General features: G+C 47.2%; 1 protein-coding gene across 2 annotated transcripts in view; it reads left to right on the forward strand.

Annotated features, from left to right (window-relative positions):
* Positions 1-10008: 10008 nt before the first annotated feature.
* N4BP2L1 (NEDD4 binding protein 2 like 1) overlaps positions 10009-24387 on the forward strand; it is a 43357-nt gene continuing 28978 nt past the window's right edge. The window contains exon 1 of one of the 2 annotated variants that reach the window (XM_040426144.1): positions 10009-10332. In XM_040426144.1, coding sequence (XP_040282078.1) covers positions 10148-10332 — 185 coding nt within the window. In that variant the 5' untranslated portion in view covers positions 10009-10147. The remainder of the gene's footprint in view (positions 10333-24387) is intronic. The other variant, XM_040426143.1, reaches the window with a different exon arrangement.

Raw genomic sequence — 24387 nt, forward strand, 5'->3', positions numbered from 1 at the left:
CTGCAGGGACCATTTTGCGACCACTTGCATATGATTGTTGCAGCCAATCACTGTCCATGAACTATGGCTGCAGGTGGTGACAATATCATAACTGCAGGACAGCAAGGGTACGACCACACGGTCACGTTTCCTGATTAAGCCAAAATCAGGAGTGGAGGGAGCGTGGCCTGCAGCAGAGTGGTGCGGACGTTCTTCACCGCAGCCCCTGTGGACGACATCCTTCTCCATCCACCCTCTCCCCAACCATCTAGCTTACCCAAAACCCACTACCCGACCTCCCCATCACACCCGCCACGAAAGAAGCCCACTCTGACGTCTGTGGTGCCCGGCTGACAGCTGCGGCCTAGCGGACAAACCCGATCCCCGGCCTAGATTTTCCAGGCGACGCGAATAAAGAGGGGCGCGCCGAATACGGAACTTCCCATTAAAGCCTCGCACAAGACCAGCGGAGAAGCAGACTTTTCACAGGGCGGCATCCCCCCGCATACCTTTCACGTCCTACCGCTCCAGCTTGAGGTTGTTTGTGCCCGGCGGCGCCATCTTAGAAAGCGGGAACCCACCATCCGGGGCCTTCATGTGGCACACAGAGGCAGCCGGATCCCATAGAGAAACTGTACAGTGAGTAAAACCACCAACAAGACCCCCAAACTCTCAGGGGAGGTTGTCCATTAACCCCCCCCCCCCCCAGTACTATAAAAAGGTCTGCACAACAATAGACAATCACAGTCTGCTTAAACTAATAACACACAAATAATTAAATGTTACCATGTTTTTATTGAACACACCATGTAAACATTCACAGTGCAAGTGGAAAAAGTATGTGAACCCTTGGATTTAATAACTGGTTGAACCTCCTTTGGCAGCAATAACTTCAGCCAAACATTTCCTGTAGTTGCAGATCAGACGTGCACAACGGTCAGGAGTAATTCTTGACCATTCCTCTTTACAGAACTGTTTCAGTTCAGCAATATTCTTGGGATGTCTGGTATGAATCGCTTTCTTGAGGTCATGCCACAACATCTCAATCGGGTTGAGGTCAGAACTCTGACTGGGCCACTCCAGAAGGCGTATTTTCTTCTGTTTAAGCCATTCTGTGGTTGATTTACTTCTATGCTTTGGGTCGTTGTCCTGTTGTTACACCCATCTTCTGTTGAGCTTCAGCTGGTGGACAGATGGCCTTAAGTCCTCCTGCAAAATGTCTTGATAAACTTGGGAATTCATTTTTCCTTCGATGATAGCAATCCGTCCAGACCCTGACGCAGCAAAGCAGCCCCAAACCATGATGCCCCCACCGCCATACTTCACAGTTGGGATGAGGTCTTGATGTTGGTGTGCTGTGCCTCTTTTTCTCCACACATAGTGTTGTGTGTTTCTTCTAAACAACTCAACTTTGGTTTCATCTGTCCACAGAATATTTTGCCAGTACTGCTGTGGAACATCCAGGTGCTCTTGTGCAAACTGTAAACGTGCAGCAATGTTTTTTTTGGACAGCAGTGGCTTCCTCTGTGGTATCCTCCCATGAAATCCATTCTTGTTTAGTGTTTTACATACCGTAGATTTGCTAACAGGGATATTGGCATATGCCAGAGACTTTTGTAAGTCTTTAGCTGACACTCTAGGATTCTTCTTCACCTCATTGAGCAGTCTCTGCTGTGCTCTTGCAATCATCTTTACAGGACGGCCACTCCTAGGGAGAGTAGCAGCAGTGCTGAACCATCTCCATTTATAGACAATTTGTCTTACCGTGGACTGATGAACAGCAAGGCTTTTGGAGATACTTTTATAACCCTTTCCAGCTTTATGCAAGTCAACAATTCTTAATCATAGGTCTTCAGAGAGCACTTTTGTGCGAGGCATGATTCACATCAGGCAATGCTTCTTGTGAAAAGCAAACCCAGAACGGGTGTGTGTTTTTTATAGGGCAGGGCAGCTGTAACCAACACCTCCAATCTCATCTCATTGATTGGACTCCAGTTGGCTGACACCTCACTCCAATTAGCTCTTGGAGATGTCATTAGTCTAGGGGTTCACATACTTTTTCCACCTGCACTGTGAATGTTTACATGGTGTGTTCAATAAAAACATGGTAACATTTAATTCTTTGTCTGTTATTAGTTTAAGCAGACTGTGATTGTCTATTGTTGTGATTTAGATGAAGATCAGATCACATTTTATGAACAATTTGTGCAGAAATCCATATCATTCCAAAGGGTTCACATACTTTTTCTTGCAACTGTAACTTTTAAAAAATAGCACTACTCATGACTATACTTTACGCAAGAGAAAGGTGCAACCTGTCCTATCACCGCCTGTTTCTCTTCAGACACAAAATGGTAAAAGTGGGCAAACTAGAAAGACTGCACTCACCTGCTAAGAAGAAGGTGCACCCAGAGATGGAGAAGTTCTGGAAGAAGGGGAGCACAAACCAAGGAGTTCACTCTATAGACAACTCCATCAAGTATGCGAAGCCCTGGGTTTAGATCTCGCCGCCTTCCCATCCTGGCTTCAATTCTCGGACGTACTGTATCTTCCTAGACTCCCGGAGACCTGCAGTCCCTTCCAAAAGCTGAGGAAAATGTATATCTGCCTTTAATTTAAAATGAGGACTGGTTTCCTTAGGAGTGTTGTTTCCTTTAATCTACCATATTCTTTTTCTTTCCTCATTGATTTATTAATGAGACACTAGAAGCCTAATTTGGCTGTGGGGTGGGAAAGGGCTATACAGAGCTCACTGGAATCATCCCTATTGAGGGGAGCTTGGGCTCTGAACCCCCCTCAAATTTTCGAGGAGACGCTCAACAAGCAACAAGTAATGCTCACAAACCACATAATTCAGACAGGTACGCGCTCCTCCTTGGATTCGAGGTGGGCCATATACCTTGATCTAACAATCCTTAGAAATATACTTTGTTAAACTGTTCTGCTACCATTTGTTTATGGTTTAGATTGTTTACCTACATTACTTATGTCTACTGTTCACATAGTTACCTGGAATGCACATGGCCTAAACTCTCCTACAAAGAGGTCCACGATCCTCCAGCAGCTGAGATCATTACGCGCAGACATCGCGATCCTTCAAGAAACGCACTTCAAACAGGGTAAAATACCATCACTTTTTACACAACCTTTTCTCACAATGGTTTCACTCTTGCCACTCTACCTCCAAAAAAAGAGGAGTCTCTATTGCCTTTAAAAAGACAGTCCCCTTCACATTATCCTCTAGTATCTCAGACCCAGAAGGCAGATTTCTGTTCCTAAAAGGTATCATAGCTCAATAGTTGATGAGGGTCCTCCGCCAATTTTACTCTTTCAAAGTAAGCATATGTATAGTGGGAGGGGATTTTAACATAGCTATGGAACCCCGCTTAGACTCTTCCTCACTTAGGTCGCACGCATCTTTCAGGAATTTAAAAAATATAAAACTATCTCTCCAATCCTTAGGAGTCAGAGATGTATGTCGTGCCATGTACCCCTCTCATAGGGATTTCACTTACTATTCCATTCCCCACAATACATACCAGCGTTTAGACTACTTATTTGTAACCTCTCCACATCTACATCTGGTCACCAGGGCACGCATAGGACAAATAACTATCTCAGATCACGCACCAGTTCTAATCTGGCTAAAAATACAGACCCTCCCTAAGCGAGCGTACACCTGGCGGCTAAATGAACTCCTGTTCAACAATGAATCTTTTAACCGTAGGATTCTGAACTCACTTCCTACTTTGCCGAAAACACATCAGAATCCATACCTTCAGCCATAATTTGGGAAGCCCATTAGGCAGTAATAAGGGGTGAATTTATGGGACACACGCTAAACTGTGCCAAACTAAAGAAATTGATTCTCTTATGTCCAATATAGCGAAACTACAGAGACTTCACAAGAAATCCCGGGTCATCCAGACTCTAGCAGAACTTGCCAGTCTATGGGAGAAACTAAAGCAGCTCCTTAATCTAAAAGCAGCTAAGGCCTACCTAAACTCACAACACAAAATATACCTACATGGCAATAAAGGATCTAGGCTTATGGCCTTATTAGCAAAATGGAGACAGGAACAAAAAAAAAAAAAAAACACTTCATCGGGCAACAAAATCACAGACACCAAAGGCATTGCTCAGCAATTCTACGCTGATCTATATAACATTCGGAAAAGCGACCCTCAATATATAAAAGCCTAGCGTAAAGAAGATATAGCAGCGTTCCTAGAAAAATTATCTTTGTCCTCACTGACTACCTCCCAGCAATTGAAGCTAGACAAACAATTCACATTACATCATCTCCACAGGGCAAAAGTCCAGGCCCAGATGGGTTACCAATCCAATACTACAAATCCTTTAAAGAGATCCTGCTCCCTCCAATGTTAAAAACATCCAACTCACTAGGGGATGGAGTTAACTTTCCTACACAATCCTTAGAAGCTCATATTAGGATATTACCTAAAGATGGAAAGGATCCCTCATTTTGTAGCAGCTACTGCCCTATCTCACTCCTTAATGTGGATATTAAAATGTATGCAAAATTACTAACAAACCGATTGAAATCACTCCTACCGAGCTTAGTAAATGCAGAACAAGTCGGATTTGTGAAAGGGAGAGAGGGCAAGGATAATACGCTACGGGTCCTGCAACTGATCCAGTTCGCCCGGTCTACTAAAACTCCTCTGGCTTTCCTCTCTACTGATGCAGAAAAAGCGTTTGACCGGGTGAACTGGACCTATATGTCCCAAACCCTAACCCAATTTGGGTTACCTCCACTTTTCATCTCCCGAGTAATGGCACTATACGCTGATCCCACAGCATCAGTAAGGGTTAATGGGTCATTATCCCCCTCATTCAAAATATCGAACAGGACCCGCCAAGGTTGTCCCCTTTCACCCCTACTTTTCGTTCTTGCTATAGAGACGCTTATCCAACACATCAGACAACACCCGGACATAATAGGAATCGCGGTCAGAAACGCATGTCACGGCGGCATATGCCGATGACCTATTAATAATTACGTCCAACCCAGATGTTTCCTTCCTGATATTGCACCACATTTTCTCTTCTTTCCATGATCTCTCTAACTTTAAGATCAACCCTGCAAAATCTTTGGCACTCAATGTTACCTGCTCTGATAGAACAGTCGTCAAAGCAGCAACGAACTCCCCTTTCCCTTGGGCGTCCATCTCTATTAAATATTTGGGCCTCAATATCTCTGCCAATCCTGGGAGATGGTTCTCCCTTAACTATACTCCCTTACTGGCGCAAGCTTCATCAATAATAAACAGCTGGAAAATCCCATATATTTCATGGTTTGGTCGTGCTAACTTACTCAAAATGATGGTAGTACCAAAATTCTTGTACTTATTCCAAACATTACCAATACATCTCCCGTGGTCTTTCCTGGCTAAGAGCCGAAAAAAGATTCTTACAATTCCTTTGGGAACCGGAGGAATAGGACTGACGGATATAGAGCTACTCTATCAAACAACACACTTAGCCAGAATGGTGGACTGGTTCCAGATGACTACCGCTAAGCTGTATATCCCCATAGAGGAAGTAGTAGCGGGTTTCTCTCTCACACAAGGCCCTTTACTTTTTCAAATCGGCAAACAGCCACCTCCCACTCTAAACACTATCACCAAGGCAACACTCCGGGTATGGGAATCTCAATACAAAGCCGCCCACATCTGGTCCACCCCCTCCCCTATCACTGGCCTGGGAGATCTTATGGGTATTACCACCCGTACACATCCTCTTATCTACCGTTACAAAGAAGCCTGAACACAAGGAAGATAGGAGACATATTGGTAAATGGCACACTACCAGACCTCCTAACTTTGCATGATCTGCCCCCTTGACACAATTAACATATAACCGGAGAGCTCTGGGCTTCAAAACGTTTCTAAAAATAGGCCCCTTACCACAGGAACTTACATGGGTGGAACGGCTTTACTCTGCGGGTTCCCCAATTCCTAAGCTTATTTAAAAAATATACAGGGAACTGATCATGCTCCCCCCAAATTCTCAACTCCCTTAGATTAAAGGGGTATTCCCATCTTGGACAATGGGGGCATATCGCTAGGATATGCCCCCATTGTCTGATAGGTGCTGGTCCCACCGCTGGGACAGCACCTATATCGAGAATGGAGTGGGGAGAGCTGTGGCTGGAGGGACCCCAGTTTTTTCGGGGTCCGTCCACCACCAAGCGCTAATCCCCGCCTCTCCCATAGAAGTGAATGGGAGCGTGCTGCACATGCGCGGCCCATGCTCCCATTCATTTCTACGGGGTAGACGGCAATAGTCGAGCGAGCGCTCGGCTATTCTCGGCAGCCCCATAGAAATGAATGGAGAGCGGCTGCGCATGTGCAGTGCGCTCTCCTTCACTTTCGGGGCTCCTTTCTCGATATAGATGCGGGTCCCAGCGCTGGGACCCGCACCTAGAAGACAATGGGGGCATATCCTAGCGATATGCCCCCATTGTCTGAGATGAGAAAACCCCTTTAAGGCATGGGAACAAGATCCAGGACGGAACCTTAATCCCCTGGAAATATCCCAAATATACAAAAATAGCTGTGGTCCCTCCCGTTGCATAAGGTTACAAGAGACCAACTACAAGTTGCTGAGCAGATGGTACAAGACCCCAGTGACATTACACAAGATAAATAACGCCATACCGAATCAATGCTGGAGATGTCTCTCCGGGGCAGGAACATATATACACATCTGGTGGGAGTGCGCAGCCATAAAACCATTTTGGCAAGGGGTTGGGGAGATCATAAACAAAGCTTGTCCGGGTGCTCCACCTCTAGACCCACAACTTATTTTCTTAGGCCTATCACTAGGGTTCCCACCATGATTTAACAGGAAGCTCTGGTCTACCTTAGTTGTTGCTGCAAAGGCAATGATACCCCTCTACTGGAGAGACACAAACACCCCCCAATATCTCATTGGATCCACAAGATCACTCAAATCTCCCGAATGGAAGAACTCTGTTATATTGCTTCACGCAATAATTACCACAAAATTTGGGAGGCGTGGAAAGAGATGGTACCCACGCTTGCACCAGACTGTCTGCCTGACTAACTTAAAATACACACAATGGATCGCGATGTCTACAACAGGACCTAGACCTCTAGAGAAGCATATCACTTACCCCGCATGCCTCCAAACTAGCCGGAGGCATTGGCTCCTGAATTCACATACAATGCTGATGCTAATGTCTTACATTTATATTTATCCAAGTGACCGAAAAACTAAAATATGTTGTATTTCATGTTCAAGAATATTCCACCAACCCGATTATTGAGCCATAGGAACATGTATTCTAATATTTGCTTATTTCAATAAAAAGAAATTTGAAACAAAATCAGAAGTGGATCATAAAAGGAGAGAAACTATAAAGGACAGATACAACTTCTCTTCTTTTTTGAATTACTCTGGTTTTGGCTTTCAAAACTGCATCAGGAAACCTGACGGTGGGGCCGCACCCCAACAGAGACCACTGGGAGCATCAGGGGATTTTCCAGAGTAAATCTTTTGTTATTTCATCTCTCTTCGAGACTTTAAAGTGTCTTCGACATACCCTATAATTGCCCTCATGAGAATTCAGGTCATAGGCCCACGTTTATTAAGCAGTTTATGCCAGGTTTGGCAAAATCTGGACTGATAAAAGTATCACAAGTGATAACGTGCTGGAAAATTGGAGACTTTAATGATCACTTGCCAAATTTGGAAAGTAAGAAGATTAGCATCTGTGCCCAGCAAAAAAGATAGCTATATTTGTTAACTAGCGTAGGTGGATATGGTGCCCATTTACTCAATGCTGACCTTGTGATCATGACTGTGGGTGAAGGGGCTGGTTGAATGGCTCAGCCAGTCCCCTTCTATGTCTATGCACTGGCCATGATGGAGAAGGGGGCTGGCCGAGCTACTAAAATGAGCCACCAGCCACACAGTACTGGTCCCGTGTCTATACAAGAAATTAGTTGGTCACAAGCAGGAAGCAGAGCTGCTGGCACCGTGGTGAAATGGACAAGAATAGGACATGTTCTATCTTTTTGAGGGTGTCGCGGAACGGACATACGGATGCGGACAGCGAGTGGCGTGCTGTCCACACCTTTTGCGGGCCCATTGAAGTGAATGGGTCTGTATCTGACCTGCACAAAATGCACACAAAGTTTGTGTGCATGAGCCCTAAAGCGAACACTGTCTACAAATGCTAAACCAGTTTTCATACGTCACCCATCCACTGGAGTGAGTTTACAACTGTTAAAAATTCCTGAAACTAATTACCACAGATAACCACACCGACGTAATGTAAAAAGTTGTGTGCACGTGACCACGAAAAAAGTTGCAAAACCCTTATTTTGTGCATTTTTTGAAGCCGGGATGTAGGGTGTGATAAATTCCCCCCATAGAATGTAGATTGTCACCGTTCACTTGGCTGAGCCAGTATACCTGCTTCTTCACTCTTCTGATTAAAAGGGGTTGTCAGGATTCAGGACTGAACCTAGACATATCCCCTTTTTCACCCAGACAGCCCCTATGACATGAGCATTGGAGGATATCGTGCTCCGATGCTCTCCTTTGCCCTGCGCTGTATGTTTATATTTCCTAGCCGCGTTGCCGGTGACGTCACCAGCATTAATAGGCAGGCTTTTACAGGCTAGGGCAGCGCTAAAGCCCGCCCATTAGTGCCGGTGACATCACCAGGCTCACTGCTAGCCCGGTACGTCACCAGATCTAATGAAAATGCTCATCTCAGAGGGGTTGCCAGAGTGAAAAAGGGGATATGTCCAGGTTCAGATCTGAATCCGGACATCCCCGTTAATGGGGGCCCCCACAGATACATGGCCTATCCTAAGGCTGGGTTTATAGGTTGTGCCATATAACACACAGAGACGCTGCTGTAATGTTTCCAGCAGGGGGCGCCAGATCCTTGGTCAGGACAGACAGGTAAGGAGATTCAGCCTGGGCAGGTGATACTGCTCCAGTGTGTGCACTTATGTGCAGAGTGTGCAGCTTAGAGCCCACATATCTGAGCAGCCGGCGTGGAAAACAAGAGAATAAGTTATGGCTTTGTGGTTGTGGTGCAGCTCATCAGCGGAGGTGCCAAGAGTGCAATTCCTTCCCATCTGATACCGATGACCAATTCCTGTGATGGCTAACCTCTGGCACTCCAGCTGTGGTAAAACTACAACTCCCAAGGCTGTTCTTAGAACTCCACAGAAATGAACGGAGCATGCTGGGAGTCGTAGTTTCACCACAGCTGGAGTGCCTGAGGTTAACCATCACTGAAGGACAATTTAATCAATTCTCAAGTCCCTTGGAGTAGACAAGCTTCCTACTACATGGTATGCAACTGTAAATGGTGCCATTAGAAAGTACAACTTGTCCCGCAAAAAAATAAGCCCTCATAAGGCTAAGTGAATGGAAAAATAAAGAAGTTAGGACTATGGGAAGGCGGGGAGTGAAAAACTAAAACGCAAAAATGGAAAATCCCAGGGTCCTTTAGGGGTTTTCTGGGCATTTGATTGATGTCCTGTCTTCAGGAGAGGTCAATTAGGGTCTGACCCAGCACCACCACTAATCGGCTGTTTGAAGCTGAGGTGACGTCATGCTCTGATATCACAAGGGTACAGCTTAGTCCTATTGGATTACATGGGGCTGAGCTGTGATACAAAGCACAGGGGCTGTACAGTGGACGCAGTGCACACAGGAGCGCCGCAGCCTCCATGTCAATGGGGTCCGCAAATAATCCGGACAGCACACGGATCACAGCCATATTTTTCGCACCCATTGTGTAAATGTAGCCTTGTAGGGCTGACAACAAGCACTGTTATTAGTTCTGAGAATGAGGTGTCGGACTCCCCTCAGATTCCAGCTCTGTCCGCTCCGGCCTTATAGGAACTAGTGATAGTGAAAGCAAAACAACTACTGCCTGTACTTTTGCATGGCAGCGGTAATTGTTTCCCCCTCCGCCCCCAGGATGGTACGCCCCATACAGGTCAGTACTATTACCACTAAAGAGGGGTGAGCGCACAGAAGTGCACTCAGACCATCAGGTCTCTGTGTCCTCCTCACACCGCGGATCCCCTCCCGCTATGAGACCGCCCCGATACCTCCCCGGCCGCTGACACAGGAAGGAGCGGGGGGCAGTATGGCAGAGCGGCTCATCAGCTCCTTCGGAAATCTGCGCCTGGACGAGCGGCGCCCCCACCGGCAGCCGCAGCACAGACCCCCGGCTCAGCCCCGCCACAGTCCCGCTCCTCCGCCCTCCAGGTTCACCAGGCACATCTACCTGCTGCGGGGGCTGCCGGGCTCCGGGAAGAGCAGCCTGGCCAGGTAGTACGAGGGAGGCTGCTTCCCCCCGTGGGCCACCTTAAAGGGGATGGCCACCATTGGGATATTATTTTGTTTTTTTTTGGGCAAACCCTCCCTCCTGGGCAGGGCTGCATACTTACCTTCTCCCCACCGCTGGCTCCTCTGGAGTCTGCTTACTTAATTGGGTCCTCATCTGGTTTGACACTGCTGCAGCCAATACCTGGCTTCAGCAGTGACTTTACCCCCTCCTTGCATCACGTGATCAACTGACATGACCTAAAGAGGGAGGGGCAGGTCACTGCAGCGGCCAGCAGTGGTGTCAATCCGGATGTTGACAAAGGATCCAGCAGTGGGGAGCGGTACTAGGGCTATCCTGGCGACCCCCAGTGTACAGTGCAGATGACAGCAGCGCCTCCACATTATGAATACGGATTTTACATCCTGCGTGACTGCTGTGACTAAGGCTGCATTCACACAAACGTATTTTGTTTCCGTGTCCGTTTTTTTCTCTTTTTTTTTTTGCGGATTGGATGCGGACCTGTTCATTTCGGACCGTGTGCTGTCTGCATCCATGAATAATATAGACCGTGTCCTATTCGTGTCTGTTTTGTGGACAAGGATAGGCATTGTTACAAAAATGGAGGCCAAAAGGACGTATTTTGCGGACCGCAAAACAAATACGGTCGTGTGAATGTACACGTGGATAGTTCACTGATGAAAAAACACAACTGCGTGTCTTAGCTTTTTTGCACACCATGAGGGAGATTAATAGAACTGTCTTGGTTGCCCCTAGCAACCAATCAGATTCCACCTTTCATTTTCCAAAGGAGCTGCTGTCAAAAATAGAAGGTGGAATCGAAACGCCAGTAGCAAAATAAATTCCCATAGATGCTGATTTAATATCTGGGGTTGTTTTTCCTGAAGAAAAAAAAAAAAAACACCAAAGTTTTATTTTTTATATTTTTTTTGCTTTGGCGAAAGCCTGAAAAATATGCAGAAAAACCTTGTGTGACTAACAATACCACCCCAAAAAAAAAGCTTGTAAAAACATGAATTGTTAAGGCGTTCCAAAAAGACACCTCCCCTAAAATACGTCATGTGGCAGCCCCCTGACAGGGGTTGTCCAGTCTCCCCAGGATAGGTCATCAATATCAGATAAGCGGGGGTCCGACTCCCGGCATCCCTCACCAATCTGGTATTGATGACCTATCCTGAGGTCATAATAGAAAAAGCCTGGAAGCCCCTTTAAGACGGCTTATAAGGGTGTGATCGGTGGAAGTCTGACCCCTGGGGGCCCCCTGGTTATGAGATCGCAGGTCCGTGCAACCTCCAGTCAGCTCTTGATCTTTGGGGGTCCGAACTCTGGGACCCTCACCCATCCCATGAAGCGGAAGGTGAAGCATGCCGCTCCACTCGTTCTCTATGGGACTGCTGCAGGCAGCGGAGTGCAGCGCTCGGCTCTCTCTTTCAGTCCCATAGAGAACGAATGGAGCGCGAGAGCCCATATGCGGGGAATAAGCCCTCTGTTCTCCGGATCGGTGGGGGTCCCAGGATTCGGACCCCCAGCGATCAGTTAGTTATCCCCCTATCGCATTCGCAACTAAAACATTTCACAACTTGTTTGAAGCAGAAGAAAATATTTGAATAACTATGAAGAGGACGAGACATTAAAAAGCAAATATTGATCGACTTCTATCAGGGCATGGCGGACGTGGGCACAAAGCGGGCGTCCAGTGACTCTTCAGATCATCTCCTTTGGCCGCTGTAGGACGCTGCTTTGTGTGGTATTACTAGCACTATTAGCGCTTTATGACTTCATATACCCTGTGTGCTGGGGTTTAGACTCTGTTCACACAGAGTACCAACGTATGTGACTACAATGGCACACATGTACATGCGCCAAATTTCTCACAGCGGTGCATGCTGTGTCAAAGGTTTGGTGCATCTTGTGTAAAGTTAGGCCCCTTTCACATGAACGAGTTTTCCGCACAGCACCCGCACTGAATCCTGACCCATTCATTTCAATGGGTCTGTGTACATGAGCGATGTCCTTCACGCACCAGTTCTGCGCTGGGTGAGATTCGCAGCACATTCTTTAGGCTACATGCACACGACCGTATGTGTTTTGCGGTCCACAAAAAAAACAAAACGGATGACATCCGTATGCCATCCGTTTTTTTTTTGTTTTTTTTTGAGGATCCATTGTAACAATGCCTAAAACGGACAAGAATAGGACATGTTCTATTTTTTTCTGTGTGGCTACGGAACGGACATACTGATGCGGACAGCACACGGTGTGCTGTCTGGATTTTTTGCGGACCTATTGAAATGAATGGGTCCGCATCCTATCCGCAAAAAAAAAACGTAAGGGACACGGAAACAAACAAACAACCGTATGTGTTTTGCGGTCTGGAATTTGCGGATCCGCAAAAAAAACAGATGACGTTCTGTATGGCATCCGTTTTTTTTTTTTGCAGATCCATTGTAATAATGCCTATCCTTGTCCGCAAACTAGAAAAAAATAGTACATGTACTATTTTTTTTGCGGGGCAACGGAACGGACATACTTATGCGGACAGCACACGGTGTGCTGTCCGCGTTTTTTGCGGACCCATTGAAATGAATGGGTCTGCATCCTATCTGCAAAAAAAAAACGGAACGGACACGGAAAGAAACAACGTTCGTGTGCATGTAGCCTTAGGCCTCATGCACACGACCGTGGTGTGTTTTGCGGTCCACAAATCGCGGATCCGCAAAAGACGTATGGCGTCTGTGCGTGTTCCGCAATTTGCGGAACAGCACAGACAGCCTTTAATATAAATGCCTAATCTTGTCCGCAAAGCGCGGACAAGAATAGGACATGTTATATTTTTTTTGCGGGGCCGCGGAGTGGAGCAACGGATGCGGAGAGCACACAGAGTGCTGTCCGCATCTTTTGCGGCCCCATTGAAGTGAATAGGTCCCAAACAACGGCCGTGTGCATGAGGCCTTATTCTGTGTTTTTCACGCAGCCCTGGCCCCATAGAATATGAATGGGGCTTCAGTGAAAAGCGTATTGCATTCGCAAGCAGGGGCGGATGCAATGCGTTTTTTCACTGATTGTAGATGTTTGTAAACCTTCAGGTTTTTTTTTACGCGCGTGAAAAAACGCATCAAAACGCATTGCACCCGCGTGGAAAAAAAACAAAGGCAATCGCAGACAAAACTGACTGAACTTTCTTGTGAAATGGTGCGAGTTTCACTGAACGCACCCTGAGCCAATCCGTATCGTTCGTGTGAAAGAGGCCTTAGGCACTTTTCTCTTTTTGAGCCGACTCTAAGGCCGCATGCACACAACCGTTTTTTTTTTACGGTCCGCAAAAACGAGGTCCGTTGGTCCGTGATCCGTGACCGTTTTTTCGTCCGTGGGTCTTCCTTGATTTTTGGAGGATCCACGGACATGAAAAAAAAGTCGTTTTGGTGTCCGCCTGGCCGTGCGGAGCCAAACGGATCCGTCCTGAATTACAATGCAAGTCAATGTGGACGGATCCGTTTGACGTTGACACAATATGGTGCAATTGCAAACGGATCCGTCCCCCATTGACTTTCAATGTAAAGTCAGGAGTTAATATACCATAGGATCAGAGTTTTCTCCAATCCGATGGTATATTTTAACTTGAAGCGTCCCCATCACCATGGGAACGCCTCTATGTTAGAATATACTGTTGGTTATGAGTTAGATCGTGAAACTCAAATCCAACAGTATATTCTAACACAGAGGCGTTCCCATGGTGATGGGGACGCTTCAGGTTAGAATATACTAAAAGAACTGTGTACATGACTGCCCCCTGCTGCCTGGCAGGTGCTGCCAGGCAGCAGGGGGCAGACCCCCCCCCCCCCCTGTTTTCAACTCATTGGTGGCCAGTGCGGCCGGCCCCCCCTCCCCCCCTGTAGTTAACTGTTTGTTGTCCAGTGCTGCCGGCCCCCCTCCCTCCCCTGTAGTTAACTCGTTGGTGGCCAGTGGGCCCTCCCCCCTCCTTCCCCCTCCTAATTAAAATCTCCCCCCTATCATTGGTGGCAGCGGAGAGTACCGATCGGAGTCCCAGTTTAATCGCTGGGGCTCCGATCGGTAACCATGGCAACCAGGACGCTACTGCAGTCCCGGTTGCCATGGTTACTTAGCAATTTGTAGAAGCATTATACTTACCTGCGAGGCTGCGATGTCTGCTTCCGGCGGGAGCTCCTCCTACTGGTAAGTGACAGGTCTGTGCGGCGCATTGCTTAATGATCTGTCACTTACCAGTAGGAGGAGCTCCCGGCCGGACACAGACATCGCAGCCTCGCAGGTAAGTATAATGCTTCTACAAATTGCTAAGTAACCTTGGCAACCGGGACTGCAGTAGCGTCCTGGTTGCCATGGTTACCGATCGGAGCCCCAGCGATTAAACTGGGACTCCGATCGATACTCTCCGCTGCCACCAATGATAGGGGGGAGATTTTAATTAGGAGGGGGAAGGAGGGGGGAGGGCCCACTGGCCACCAACGAGTTAACTACAGGGGAGGGAGGGGGGCCGGCCGCACTGGACAACAAAGAGTTAACTACAGGGGAGGGAGGGGGGGCCCACTGGACAACAAAGAGTTAACTACAGGGGAGAGAGGGGGGCCCACTGGCCACCAATGAGTTAACTACAGGGGAGGGAGGGGGGGGGGGGCCGGCCGCACTGGCCACCAATGTGTTAACTACAGGGGGGGGGGGCCTGCCCCCTGCTGCCTGGCAGCACCTGCCAGGCAGCAGGGGGCAGTCATGTACACAGTTCTTAGTATATTCTAACTTGAAGCGTCCCCATCACTATGGGAACGCCTCTGTGTTAGAATATACTGTCGGATTTGAGTTTTCACGAAGTGAAAACTCATCTCTGAAAAAGCTTTTATGCAGACGGATCTTCGGATCCGTCTGTATAAAAAGTAACCTACGGATCACGGACACGGATGCCAATCTTGTGTGCATCCGTGTTCTTTCATGGACCCATTGACTTGAATGGGTCCGTGAACCGTTGTCCGTCAAAAAAATAGGAAAGGTCATATTTTTTGGACGGACAGGATACACGGATCACGGTCTCGGCTGCAAAACGGTGCATTTTCCGATTTTTCCACGGACCCATTGAAAGTCAATGGGTCCGCGAAAAAAAAAACGGAAAACGGCACAATGGCCACGGATGCACACAACGGTCGTGTGCATGAGGCCTAAGGCCCCTTTCACACGGGTGAGATTTCCGCGCGGGTGCAATGCGTGAGGTGAACGCATTGCACCCGCACTGAATCCGGACCCATTTATTTCTATGGGGCTGTGCACACGAGCAGTGATTTTCACGCATCACTTGTTCGTTGCGTGAAAATCGCAGCAAGCTTCTCTTTGTGCGTTTTTCACGTAATGCAGGACCCATAGAAATGAATGGGGTGGCGTGAAAATCGCAAGCATCCGCAAGCAAGTGCGGATGCGGTGCGATTTTCATGCACGGTTGCTAGGAGACGATCGGGATGGAGACCCGATCATTATTATTTTCCCTTATAACATGGTTATAAGGGAAAATAATAGCATTCTGAATACAGAATGCATAGTAAAATAGCGCTGGAGGGGTTAAAAAAATAATAATAATTTAACTCACCTTAATCCACTTGATCGCGCAGCCCGGCATCTCTTATGTCTTCATCTGTGAGGAAAAGGACCTTTGATGATGTCATTACGCTCGTCACATGGTCCGTCACATGATCCATCACCATGGTAATGGATCATGTGACGGACCATGTGATGAGCGTAGTGACGTCATCAAAGGTCCTATTCCTCACATAAGAAGACAGAAGAGATGCCGGCTGCGCGAGCAAGTGGATTAAGGCTACTGTCACACTTGCGGCAGGACGGATCAGACAGGCTGTTCGCCATGTCGGATCTGTCCTTCCGCTATTTCGCCGTGCCGCCGGACCACTGCTCCGTCCCCATTGACTATAATGGGGAAGGGGGCGGAGCTCCGGCGCAGCACGGCGGTGCACGGCGAAAGCCACCGGACTAAAAAGTCGTACATGCAGGACTTTTTAGTCCAGCGGCTTTCGCCGTGCTGCGCCGGAGCTCCGCCCCCGTCCCCATTATAGTCAATGGGGATGGAGTGGCGGCATGGCAAAATTGCGGAAGTACGGATCCGACATGGTGAACAGCCTGTCGGATCCGTCCTGCCGCAAGTGTGAAAGTACCCTAAGGTGAGTTCAATTTTTTTTTATATTTTTTTAACCCCTCCAGCGCTATTGTACTATGCATTCTGTATTCAGAATGCTATTATTTTCCCTTATAACCATGTTATAAGGAAAATAATACAATCTACACAACCTTGAACCCAAACCTGAACTTCTGTGAAGAAGTTCGGGTCTGGGTCCCACAGTCAGTTTTTTATCACGCGCGTGCAAAACGCATTGCACCTGCGCGAAAAAAACTGAACAACGGAACGCAATTGCAGTCAAAACTGACTGCAATTGCGTACCTACTCGCGTGGGTTTGCTGCAATGCACCGGGACGCATCCGGACCTAATACGGACACGCTCGTCTGTAAGGGGCCTAAGGCCTCTATCACACGAGCGATACGGATCTGTCAGGATCTGATCTGGGGAAAAACGGATGATTTTGCACGCAAGTTCAATCAGTTTTTTTCCGCGACTGCGTTGTGTGCGTGTGTTTTTTTTTTTTCCCTCTTACGTCCGGATTGCATGCGTTTTTGACGTGTGAAAAATAACAATTTACATCTCTTAGCAACCATCTCTGAAAAACCTGTTGCATCTGGACGCCTTCTGTTTTTCACACAAGCCCCATTCACTTCTATGGAGCCAGAGCTGCGTGAAAAAAAACACACAATATACAATCAGGTCCGTAAATATTGGGACATCAACACAATTCTAAAATTTTTGGCTCTATACACCACCACAATGGATTTGAAATGAAACAAACAAGATGTGCTTTAACTGCAGACTGTCAGCTTTAATTTGAGGGTATTTACATCCAAATCAGGTGAACGGTGCAGGAATTACAACAGTTTCCATATGTGCCTCCCACTTGTTAACCACCTCAGCCCCCTTAGCTTAAACACCCTTAATGACCAGGCCACTTTTTACACTTCTGACCTACACTACTTTCACCGTTTATTGCTCGGTCATGCAACTTACCACCCAAATGAATTTTACCTCCCTTTCTTCTCACTAATAGAGCTTTCATTTGGTGGTATTTCATTGCTGCTGACATTTTTACTTTTTTTGTTATTAATCGAAATTTAACGATTTTTTTGCAAAAAAATGACATTTTTCACTTTCAGTTGTAAAATTTTGCAAAAAAAACGACATCCATATATAAATTTTTCTCTAAATTTATTGTTCTACATGACTTTGATAAAAAAAAAATGTTTGGGTAAAAAAAAAATGGTTTGGGTAAAAGTTATAGCGTTTACAAACTATGGTACAAAAATGTGAATTTCCGCTTTTTGAAGCAGCTCTGACTTTCTGAGCACCTGTCATGTTTCCTGAGGTTCTACAATGTCCAGACAGTACAAACACCCCACAAATGACCCCATTTCGGAAAGTAGACACCCTAAGGTATTCGCTGATGGGCATAGTGAGTTCATAGAACTTTTTATTTTTTGTCACAAGTTAGCGGAAAATGATGATTTTTTATTTATTTTTTTCTTACAAAGTCTCATATTCCACTAACTTGTGACAAAAAATAAAAACTTCTATGAACTCACTATGCCCATCAGCGAATACCTTGGGGTGTCTTCTTTCCAAAATGGGGTCACTTGTGGGTTAGTTATACTGCCCTGGCATTCTAGGGGCCCTAATGTGTGGTAAGTAGTTTGAAATCAAAATCTGTAAAAAATGGCCGGTGAAATCCGAAAGGTGCTCTTTGGAATGTGGGCCCCTTTGCCCACCTAGGCTGCAAAAAAGTGTCACACATGTGGTATCTCCGTACTCAGGAGAAGTTGGGCAATGTGTTTTGGGGTGTCATTTTACATATACCCATGCTGGGTGAGATAAATATCTTGGTCAAATGCCAACTTTGTATAAAAAAATGGGAAAAGTTGTCTTTTGCCAAGATATTTCTCTCACCCAACATGGGTATATGTAAAATGACACCCCAAAACACATTGCGCAACTTCTCCTGAGTACGGAGATACCACATGTGTGACACTTTTTTGCAGCCTAGGTGGGCAAAGGGGCCCACATTCCAAAGAGCACCTTTCAGATTTCACCGGCCATTTTTTACAGATTTTGATTTCAAACCACTTCTCAAGCATTCGGCCCCTAAAATGCCAGGGCAGTATAACTACCCGACAAGTGACCCCATTTTGGAAAGAAGACACCCCCAGGTATTTCGTGATGGGCATAGTGAGTTCATGGAAGTTTTTATTTCCCCCCTCGCCTATGACAGCACACATGGATAGCATCCGCCCCCTTCCTCAGGACAGGAAACAGGAAGCACAGCCTCTTCAAAAGGGAGGTACAACCCCCAACATGCCAGTTCTGTTTCCTGTCCTAAGGGACAGGGTGGAATGCACAGCATGAAGAGACGGAGCTGCGGGAGCCCCTTGGTTTTGTTACCCGTGGGAGGAGGGCCTACCCGAGCGGCGTAAGCCTTCTTTGGAAGCCGCTGCTGAAGCCTGGACCTCTGGACTCCCCCTCGTTCCGGTCACTCCCCCGTCGGGGCCACCCTGTGTGTCCCCAGCACGGCGAACCTCTGCGGCCGTGCTGTATGTTCGGCTGCGGTCTGGCGTTCGCGCGGGGCGCGACGCCGTCACTTCCGGGTAGGTCAGGCCGGCGCTGACGTCATTAGTTGGCGCCGGATCCTGGCCTCCGGATTCTGCAGTGGGAGGAGGCGTGGCCTTGGCCCGGAAGGGGAGGGTGCCGGTGAGCGCCCGGCAAGTTCAAATCCAGCCAGCTCTCACTGCAGGCTGGTGTTTTGGCCTGCAGTGACCTCCATAGACGAAAGCCAGTGGCAGAAAATGGAGCCCACACAGCGCGCAGAACCCACTGAAACCACCAACGAATCCTTGGTACCGGTGGGGGTAAGAGGGGTGAATGCCCTGCTTTTTTCATTTATTTCAGATCTTGATGGGAGTCTTTGTTTATTTGTGTGTTTAGACTTCCAAAGAGAAAAGGGGGTCAAGGTCCAAGGAGCGGGGCTGTGCTATTTGCAAAGGAAAGCTACCGTCCGGTTGGGGTAAACCTGCCTGCCAGGCCTGCGTGGGCAAATTGTTGGAGGATGAGGCCCCTTCTCTCTTATCAAGCCTAAAAAAGATTATCAAGGATGAGGTTAAAGAATCCAGTGAAGAAGTCCTTGAGTAATCTACTTGAAGATCGCCCTTGCACTTCCACTGCTGTCTCTATTCCTGCTTCAAGTGATCAGGAGTTGTTATCGGGATTAGAGGAGGAGGGAGAACTTCCGTCCTCGGATCACTCCCAGGATGAGCAACTGGCAGGGAGACCTCTGTTCCTTCCAGAGAACATTAATTCCCTAGTCGGGATCGTCAGGGCAACTATGGGGCTTGACGACCAGGCAGAACCCCAGTCCATGAGAGATTCCATGTTTGAGGGCTTAGGGCCTAGGAGGCTGAAGTGTTTTGATGTACATGAAAACATAACTTCGGTAATTAAGAGTGAATGGAATAGACCAGATAGAAAAAATTTTGTGCCGTCTGCCTTAAAAAGGAAGTATCCCTTCGAAGACAAAGCCTCAGCTGACTGGGATAGAGCCCCGAAGCTAGATGCTCCGGTAGCAAAAATCTCTAAGAGAGCAGCCCTCCCGTTTGAAGACTCGGGTACTCTGAAAGATCCAATGGACAGAAGAGCCGAGGTCTATTTAAAGAAGAACTGGGAGGCGACGGCTGGCTCATTCAGGCCCGCTATAGCCGCCACTTCTGTTGCTAGGTCTTTAAAGGTTTGGATGAAAGAGATGGAAGAGCAAATAAAGATGGGAGCGCCCGTGGAACAATTGCTCTCGTCATTTCCAACTCTGTATAGTGCCATCGACTTTTTAGCAGATGCCTCAGTGGACTCCCTGAAGCTGTCAGCGAGAGCCGCAGCTCTTTCAAATTCCGCCCGCAGAGCGATTTGGTTAAAGGACTGGAACGGAGATGCAGGTTCAAAGGCGAAATTGTGTGCTATTCCCTGTCAGGGGGAATTTCTCTTCGGGCCCACGTTGGACGATCTGCTGGAAAAGGCTTCTGACAGAAAGAAGGGTTTCCCTTCTATGCATCAGCAGCCTCCTAAAAAGCCCTTTCGTTCTCAGACATCCAGATTTAACTTCAAGAGAAGAGAAACTCCCAGACAGTCTGGTAATGCGGCCAGAAGGAACAAGGGGTTTCTTTTTTCAGGAGGAGAGGCCTCTAAGAAGCCTCCGCAATGACGCCAGACCCCCGGTTGGAGGTCGTCTGTCCCTCTTCGCAGAGCAGTGGCGGAAGATCTCGAACAGCCCTTGGATTCTTTCAATCATTTCAGAGGGCTATTGCCTGAACTTCCTAAGAACTCCTCCAGAGAGATTCGTTTTGACGGACTATCGCTCCAGCCCAGAGAAGCTAGAAGCATTAAGTCTGGAGATTTCGGATTTGCTGAAGAAAAGGGTCCTGCAGGAGGTTCCAGCTCAAGAGAGGGAGACGGGATACTATTCAACGCTTTTCCTTGTAAAGAAGCTGAATGGCACCTTCCATACTATAATAAATCTGAAGCTGCTCAACAAATACCTGATGTACGAGAGGTTTCGTATGGAGACTATCAGTTCCATAATCCCAAATTTATTTCCGGGCTGCTACACGGCGACCCTGGATCTCAGGGACGCTTATTACCACGTTCCAATCCATCCCAGTCACCAGAGGTATCTAAGAGTAGCAGTTCAGTTCCCGGACAGACTCCTACATGTACAGTTTCGGGCCCTGCCGTTTGGGTTGTCTCAGGCACCCAGGCTTTTCACAAAGATTGTAGCAGAGATGATGGCTCATCTGAGGGAGAAGGATCTGATTGTCATTCCCTATCTAGACGATTTCCTCCTTCTCTCTCGGGAACCAGGTCAATTAATCGATCAAATTTCCTGGTTCAGGGAGGTGCTGGTGAAGTTGGGTTGGGAGTTAAATCTCCAGAAATCCAATCTTGTGCCAAGCCAGATATGCACCTTTCTGGGGCTACTCCTCGACTCCCAGAAACAAACGTGTTTTCTTCCAACACGGAAAATTTCTCTGCTAGTCTCCAGGGTTCAGGACATTGTAGCCCGCCACTCCATCTCTCTAAGAGAAGCTATGTCAGTTCTAGGCCTAATGACGGCCGCAATCCCGGGGGTGGAATGGGCCCACTTCCACTCGAGGTCACTTCAGTTGCAGATCCTGGGGGCTTGGGACAAAGATCCCCAATCCTTGGATTCTCTCTTTTCCCTTTCAAATCTAACGTTAAACGATCTAGAATGGTGGACGGTGCCTTCCAACCTTCAAAAAGGAGTCCCTTGGTCAAGGAAGGATCCCCTTACTCTGACTACAGATGCAAGCCCTTGGGGTTGGGGAGCTCACACAGATTCTCTACTTCTGCAGGGACAGTGGAATCAGGAGATAGTTCCCAAATCTCACAATTTCAAGGAGCTTCTAGCGATCCTCATGGCCTTGAAGAGGAGCCTCCACCTCTTAAAAGGCAGAAATATTTTGGTCTACTCAGACAACATGACGGCAGTAGCTCATATCAATCGTATGGGGGGGGACCAGATCTCCAGACCTAATGTCTCTCACCAAAGAGATTTTCGAGCTAGCAGAGGGTTTCCTTCCATCGATCAGAGCAGTACACTTAAAGGGAAAGGAGAATGTGACGGCGGATTTTCTGAGCAGGCATTGTGTTCGACAGGGGGAATGGTCCCTGAATCAACAGGTCTTCAGCGACATTGTGGCTCTTTGGGGTCTCTCGGTGGTAGATCTCTTTGCCACAAGGGGAAACAGAAAAGTGAAAAGTTTCTTCTCTCTGTCCCCATTAGAGCAGCCCACGGCGGTGGACGCATTGGCCCAATCATGGAGAGTAGGCCTCCTGTACGCCTTCCCTCCTATAAAACTACTCCCAAGAGTCCTGAGGAAGATTCGGGAGGAGAAGGCCCTAGTAATTACTATAGCCCCCTTTTGGCCCAGGAGGGTCTGGTTTTCCTGGCTAAGGAGGATGTCAGTAGCGGATCCCTGGGTACTTCCTGTCTTCCCGGGGCTACTAGTGCAGGGGCCGATACTTCATCCAGAGTTAGAGAGCCTGCACTTGACAGCTTGGCTGTTGAGAGGCAGATCCTAGAAATGAAGGGTCTCTCTGGGGAAGTGATAAACACCCTTTTGTCCAGTAGGAAAGCTGTTACTTCTAAGATCTATTTGAGGGTTTGGAGGGCCTTCCTTAGATTTGCAGATAAGCCAGTTAATGTCTTGGAGCCCCCCGAGTTGCCTCTAGTCCTTAGCTTCCTCCAGGAGGGCTGGAATAAAAAACTGAGGCCTAGTACTTTGAAGGTTCATATCTCTGCCTTAAGTGCTCTCTTTGAGTATAAGTTAGCAGACCACCCCTGGATTAAAAGATTTGTAGTTGCAATTTCTAAACTTGCTCCCGTCCAGAAGTCTAGAGTTCCCCCCCTGGGATCTAAATCTAGTCTTGTCTGCCTTAACCATGGATCCCTTTGAGCCTATTGAGGATATCTCAGTAAGGATCCTAACCTATAAATTAGTTTTTTTGCTAGCCATTACTTCAGCTAGAAGAGTGAGCGAGATATCGGCCTTCTCAATCGAGAGACCGTATCTTAATATTTTAGAAGATAGGGTTATTTTATCTCCTGACCCTGCCTTCCTTCCAAAGGTTTCATCATCCTTTCACCGGTCTCAAGATATAGTTTTACCTTCCTTCTGTTCCTCACCCAAGAATCAGAAGGAAAGGGAATTCCATTGCCTCGATGTTAGAAGGTGTCTAATTCAATACCTTTCTGCCACTCAGGACTGGAGGTCGTCCTCTAAACTTGTGGTTTCCTTTCAGGGACAGAAGAAGGGCTCCCCTGCTTCCTCTCAGTCCATTGCCAGATATATAAAACAAGCCATTTATCTCGCATATTCCTCTAAAGGGGTTCCTCCTCCTGCCGGGTTTGGAGCACACTCAACGAGAGCGGTGTCTACATCCTGGGCAGAAAGAGCTTCCGCTTCTATTGACCAGATTTGCAGAGCTGTTACGTGGAGTTCTTCTCATACCTTCTTTAAGCACTATAGACTGCAGCTTCCTTCACAGGAAGGTTTAGGGTCTGGGCGTAAAGTCTTTCAAGCAGTTGTCCCACCCTAGATAATCTCGCCTAGATATCCATGGGTGCTGTCATAGGCGAGGGGGGAAATATAGGATTACACTTACCGGTAATCATTTTTCCTTGAGCCTATGACAGCACCCGCCTAATACCCTCCCATAAAAAAAAAAAAAAAAAAAAAAAAAAAATATATATATATATATATATGTTTTTTTTATATATATATATATATGTATAGAGAGAGATATACGTGTGTGTTTATATATACTTCTATGTACACACGGATATAAGCGTTTGTTCTGTTGTAGATTTGTTGTGGTGTAGTCTGTTTTTTTGTCTCCTTAGTTCTTGGAATAGGACTGGCATGTTGGGGGTTGTACCTCCCTTTTGAAGAGGCGCACAGCCTGTTTCCTGTCCTGAGGAAGGGGGCGGATGCTATCCATGGGTGCTGTCATAGGCTCAAGGAAAAATGATTACCAGTAAGTGTAATCCTATATTTTTTGTGACAAGTTAGTGGAATATCAGACTTTGTAAGAAAAAAAATAATAATAATAAAAATCATAATTTTCCGCTAACTTGTGACAAAAAATAAAAAATTCTAGGAACTTGCCATGCCCCTCACGGAATACCTTGGGGTGTCTTCTTTCCAAAATGGGGTCACTTGTGGGGTAGTTATACTGCCCTGGCATTCTAGGGGCCCTAATGTGTGGTAAGTAGGTAAATGACCTGTGAAATCCGAAAGGTGCTCTTTGGAATGTGGGCCCCTTTGCCCACCTAGGCTGCAAAAA

The sequence above is a fragment of the Bufo bufo genome, chromosome 3 (assembly GCF_905171765.1).
Source record: "Bufo bufo chromosome 3, aBufBuf1.1, whole genome shotgun sequence".
NCBI classification, from domain to species: Eukaryota; Metazoa; Chordata; class Amphibia; order Anura; family Bufonidae; genus Bufo; species Bufo bufo.